Raw genomic sequence first — 6,000 nt, forward strand, 5'->3', positions numbered from 1 at the left:
AACTTGAATACAATTAGCCTCATTATAAAATCATGGTGACTCCATAAATTCAATATTGTGTATGAGTAGAAATCAAAGGAGCCTTCACAACCAGAGCACATTAAAGTTACATAAGCAATGACATAGTAGCCAGTTTGGGAGTATCTCGAAGATGATTCAGACATCTTCATTAATTGTGTGTTTCAATCTTCTTCATGTGGCATTTCATTCTCGAGTGCAGAAGGAGTTCGCATTGTTCATATAATTTCTATTTACTTTGTTCACAACTTACGAACTCCTTTCCATTTATGGGACACGGTGACTTATTGGTGGAGAGCTTATCTCTTGCACGTAGGGTCTCTGATTCGATCCCGGCCAAGTAAGTTTGTGGACAATATAGTGTCTGTAGGTTTTCTCGGGGTACTCCCGTTTCCTCCAATATTGTCATTCTACCAAATATTTCACTTGCCTTAATCTCCCTTAGGTCCGTATAATCACAGGACGTCAAACAGAAAAAAAAAACTTATCCTTCCAACTTGATTTATTTAACATTTTATCTCTATAAATAAAAAGGAAAATGATTTTGTTCATGATCGCATCACAGAAAATGGCTGAAACATTTGAAACTAACTTTTGAACGTAGTACTACCTGTCATAACGTTACTTTTTCATTAAAATGAAATGAAAATGAAATAAAATCCATTAATTGAACGTCTCATGTTTATACCTTTTAGGCTAAGGGAGACGGTTCATTAAAATGCATATCCTCGGAGGAGAAGAGGGCGGGCCCGTATCCAATGGAGGTCTAGGGAGCCGGGCACCCCTAAATTTTTCCTGCCCCCTTAAATTTTCACGGTTAGGCTTGCAAATGAACTACAACAAGTTTGGATCGGGCCTCCCATAACTCCAACGCCCCTCCCCCACATTTTTGGGCTGGCTACCGGCCTGGAGAAGGGTGAGAGTATCTCACAAGTCTTTTGTTAGAAACATGAAACTTGGTATATAAATTCGTTATTAAAAGAAGTGAACATGCACTAATGGGTTAATTAGTAACTTTAACGTAGCTATCCGTATCCCAGTTTATACTACTGAAAGGTAGTAGAAGTTATTTATCTTAGCGTTAGATGGTAGCGTATTTCAGCGTCTGATGTTTACAGGATAAAATTGAAACTTCTAGTTCGAGATCGTTTTTATTGTGTAACAGGGCTTGATTTTTCTCTGTCCTTTTTTGAAATTAATGTTCGATCCAAGAGTATTACTAGGACAGAACTCGAGATCCACTTTGTGACCATGCGTCACAGTGAAAAATTATACTCGAAATCATATTACTGAGGTTAATTGTTCCTCTTACTCAATTACACATACATACAGTACTTGAATATTTAGTACGTCTTTTAAATTGTTATCATTTTGTAAACCTACGTTAACAATGAAATTAAGTTAAATACAGTTCTGGGAAAGAGGGAAAATTCAGTGTTGCACTCATCTTGCCTAATTAAGTCTTCATCCCGGCGAAATTAAAAATACCGCTAATTTTAGAGTAATTATGTGATATCTTGAAATAGATAAAAGATAATTGAAATATGGAACAAGAACGCCCTAGACAATATTATTTTGCATGAGATACCGTTATCACAAATCACCTAGTGGCTTTCCGTTTTCAGCTGTATAGAAACGCGAAAATAAATGCCGATTTTCAAAATGGCTCGAAATCGAAAGCAGATAAGTGAGTCGTGATAACGGGTTCTTATGTAAAATAATATTGTCTGGGGCGCTCTTGTTCCACAGTTCGATTATCTTTTATCTATTTGAAGATATCACATAATTACTGTAAAATTAGCACTATTTTAATTTCGCCGGGATGAAGACTCTTAATGCTCATATTTAGTTTCGAAAGTTTTCTTAAATTATTTTTAAAATGTTTTCCAAACTTATTTTCGAGATGAATGGAACCGGCAAATACACTTAATGTACAGCAGTAATTATCCAAGAATAAGCTAATTCGTTCCTTTGTCCTTTTTGTTTGACATAAAATCTTTCAGCTTAACGTCCCACGGTTAATGTCCTTTAGGCTAAGTGAGACGATGATTAAAGCAGGTGATTGAAGATAGAATAATTGGTGGAATGAGAAAGTGGGAGGAAACGGGAGTACGCAGAGAAAAGTACACGGACACAAGATTGTACACCACGAACTTACCTCTGCAGGGATTGAACTACAGACCCCACGCACCAGAGGTAAGCACACTACCACTGAGCCACCATGCCAGGCCCGTAGCCAGCCCAAAAATGTAGGAGGGCCCGGCAGAATTTAGGCAGGGCCCGATCCAACCATATTATAGTTCCTCACCAGTTTATAGTTCATTTGCAAGCTTACCGTGAAAATTTTAGGGGGCTAGTAAAACTTTAGGGTTGTGCTCTCCCTAGTCTCCCGTAGATACGGGCCTGCACCGTGTCCCCTTCTTTTTGTTCCAATCCATCATTAAACAAAGTCTGTGTAATAACTTTCAGGGGCTGCGCTGTGGCCGTTTTCTTCATTTTTCAACCAATCTTTCATAAGAGAGATAGACTATATATATATATGGTTATACAATATTGAGATATGAATACAAAAATCACATGTGTCGTGAATGGATATGAACTTGGATCCTGTTTCACATTTTGCAGAAACTAAAAATTATTTGAATTTGCTAACTGTGGTTAGGATGGTTGCTTTTGAAAAATCTAGTTATCAGCGTCTCTAGTCATTAGTTTAAGTTTTAAAGCTTGCTTAAGTACTTGATCCAACCCTCTTCTTTAGATGAAATTCAGCTTAGGCTATTGGCAGCAGTAAAACATTACAGAAAAGGCCAAAAAGGGGCATGATGGCGGTGTAGTACTGCGCTCATCTTTGTTATAAGGAGTCTCGGATTCAATCCCATAGTATTTGAGCTTGTATAGGATAATATTGGTTACGTAGGGTTTTCTCGTTGTTCTCCAGTTTTCTTCAACATTTTCATTCCACAAATGCGTTCATAACCACCCACTTATGTTCATTATGGCGTCTCTTCCAGCTTAAAACATTCGTAAAATATTCAATTGTAAATTCCACTTCATTTTGTTGAAAAGCAAAATTCATATGTTTAATTGAGTGGAATGTGGTGAGTATATTTGCTTCTTGTTATCATTTCGGGCTTTCTAGAAAGGAGTTCACAACTTAATAATTCAATTAGCTTCGTAATCACCTCATAATTATGAGTCAGCATAGAAACCTTTGACTTACTCCTCTGTATGCACAAGGTTGAACACGGGACAATATAGAACTTCTTCTTCGTTAAGCGGTTAGCATATTGCCTTTGGCGTTGGAGACCCGAGCTTAATTCCCGGATGGGGGCCAATGTGTTTCGGAGCCCACGTTAAGCTGTAGGTCAACGTCTCATATAGTTTCACTGCTGAAAGAAACGCTAGAATCAAAATCGAATAAAAATCGAAACATACACCAAACGCCAGAAGATTATAACCACTCGACTACACATTAGATCACATTGTAATCCATTACACGTTTTAAATTGACCTTGAGCAGTGATGGCTGTTGAGGAACGCTACATTGTTGAAAATTGACCTTCTAACGCTCTAAATTAAGGGAAGAAAGCTTACTTAATGTTCATATCAGTGGCGCATCAGCCTGGGGCCAGGGCCCTAGGCCCCCCAGTTTCTCAAGTGACCAAAATAATTTAAGCTATTATTTATATATGTTTGAAAATTTATCATAAACTAACGCTATACCTATTATAGTCTGGGTTCTGGCTACTCCCCCCCCCCCCCCGGAAGATGAAGTTTTATCTTCTAGATCCGCCACTGGTTCATATAAAAGAATTAATACATTAGATAAATTTTCTTTCCTAATTTAAAGCGATAAAACTTCATTTTTTTTTAAAATCGATGTCACTTCCCTCAATATTCACCACTGATCCTGAGGAAAACGTTCTAATACAGTGGTTCTCAACCTAATTCCTACCACGTCCCGCATTTTATCATATTCTCTTGATAGTGACCCCTTTATATTTTTTTCGTTTGTAATAAGCTTATGTAAGATTTTTTAAATATGTCTATTGGGAAGATCTCACGATATCCATCTACTTCTATAATAGTAGAATACATTTCTTGTATATAGTGGATACAGTAATTTTCCTAAAAGCGAATGCAGTAAAACCAAAGTATATGCTTTTAATGCATTCACTTCGGTCAGTTTATTTATATTATAAATATCGAAACCGATCCCTCATACTGCTCGAAAATGGAGGCAGTTTGAAAATTTTAAAACTTCACAACTCCCTTAATTTTAGGTCACATGATAAAAAAAGAAATGAAGTAATTTCTAATTTTTGTTTTCAAAAAAATTGAACAGATGTTGAAAAGGTTATTGAGTATTTTAAATGGCTTGATAATGTGCGTCACGAAGATAGAACCGGAGATTGCCGCATTAGTGAAATATATCATGCTCAAGGTATCTCATTAGCTTTCAATTTTAATTGTATTTCAATATGCAGTTTCTGTTACATTTGTGGTATTTCAATATGCAGTTCTCATCAGTTTCATGTTGTTCCTCGTTTATTAATATTGATTTTTAAACAACTCTGCACCTGTTGAAAATGGGTAGTAGACCGATTTTTTTGTTGTTGTCCTTAAGAGTCTTCTTCCCGGCGAAATTAAAATACCGCTAATTTTACAGTAATTATCTGATATCTTCAAATAGATAAAAGATAATTGAAATATGTAACAAGAGCGCCCTAGACAATATTATTTTGCGTAAAGTACCGTTATCACAAGTCACCCAGTGGCTTTCCGTTTTCAGCTGTATAGAAACGCGAAAATAAATGCCGATTTTCAAAATGGCTCGAAATCGAAAGCAGATAAGTGAGTCGTGATAACGGTTCCTCATGCAAAATAATATTGTCTAGATCACTCTTGTTTCACATTTCGATTATCTTTTATCTATTTGAAGATATCACATAATTACTGAAAAATTAGCGGTATTTTAATTTCGCCGGGACGAAGACTCTTAACAGTGTGTATAAAAATAAAAATATGCATATCAGAACGAATTCCAAAATAATATTTAAAAATATTTTCCGGCATTAGATTCCAATTATATTTATCTCTTCCGTTTATCTTCGCTATCCCGATAAAACTCGCTCTCGATCCCCAGGTTCAATAACCTTGTTGTAATACAACAGTGGGTAACCCTTGAACTAATTAAAATTCTAGGAATATTTTATCCTCTTCTAACACAGCATTTGCTTAAGAACACAAGGAAAGAATAAAAAAAAGAGTCATTTTTGAAACACAAGAATCATCCTACTTACAAGAGCTTTCATGGCTGTTCCTGGTGTAGGAAGAGTCGAAGGCGATTTGATGCTCTGAGTGATGGTAGAAGTTGCTTTTATACTTCCACAATACTTTCCCTTCTTCACAAACTTTTTGACTCATTTCCTAGCCTTTCTCTAATGAAGGAGTTCTTGATACACTTATATTTCTTTTTTTTAAAATTTCTTTCCATTTTAACTTAAGAAATCACAAGATGTTGATTTATTTGAACAACCGACACGGCTGATGATTAAAAGAGTACTCAGTTACACCCTTAACATCATGTTTTCATTTTCTCTCCTTCTTGTGTATTTATTTATTAATATATATAATATGATGATTACTTTACGCCATAAAAACTTAAAAATAATTTTTGTTCATTTTACGTCAGAAGTGTACATATATACACAGATGACCTGTTGCTTTTTATTTATTTTTCTTTTGAAGTGCAGGTTTTAAATCCAATTTACTCGATTTGTTTGTTGTTCGTTTTGGAGTATAATGTGCTATGTGCCCTCTTAACATCCAGGCAATATATGACGTACACACGGGAACGAAAGTATTTAAAAAAATTGACAAAATTTTCTTTTGTCAGTAACTCGGGAACAAATGAATTAATTTGGATCTTCTTGCTGCTATTCTTAGAATAGTTATAATTTGATAACTTGCCAAAATCGA

The 6,000-nt window shown here is 35.5% G+C and overlaps 1 protein-coding gene across 1 annotated transcript in view; it reads right to left on the reverse strand.

The window, feature by feature from the left end:
* Positions 1–5,355, reverse strand: part of LOC145671727 (uncharacterized) — a 51,961-nt gene extending 46,606 nt beyond the window's left edge. The window contains exon 1 of the mRNA XM_081740931.1: positions 5,322–5,355. Coding sequence (XP_081597057.1) covers positions 5,322–5,333 — 12 coding nt within the window. The 5' untranslated portion in view covers positions 5,334–5,355. The remainder of the gene's footprint in view (positions 1–5,321) is intronic.
* Positions 5,356–6,000: the final 645 nt, after the last annotated feature.

This window comes from Thermobia domestica, chromosome 15 (assembly GCF_964235325.1).
Source record: "Thermobia domestica chromosome 15, izTheDome1.hap1.1, whole genome shotgun sequence".
Lineage (NCBI taxonomy): Eukaryota > Metazoa > Arthropoda > Insecta > Zygentoma > Lepismatidae > Thermobia > Thermobia domestica.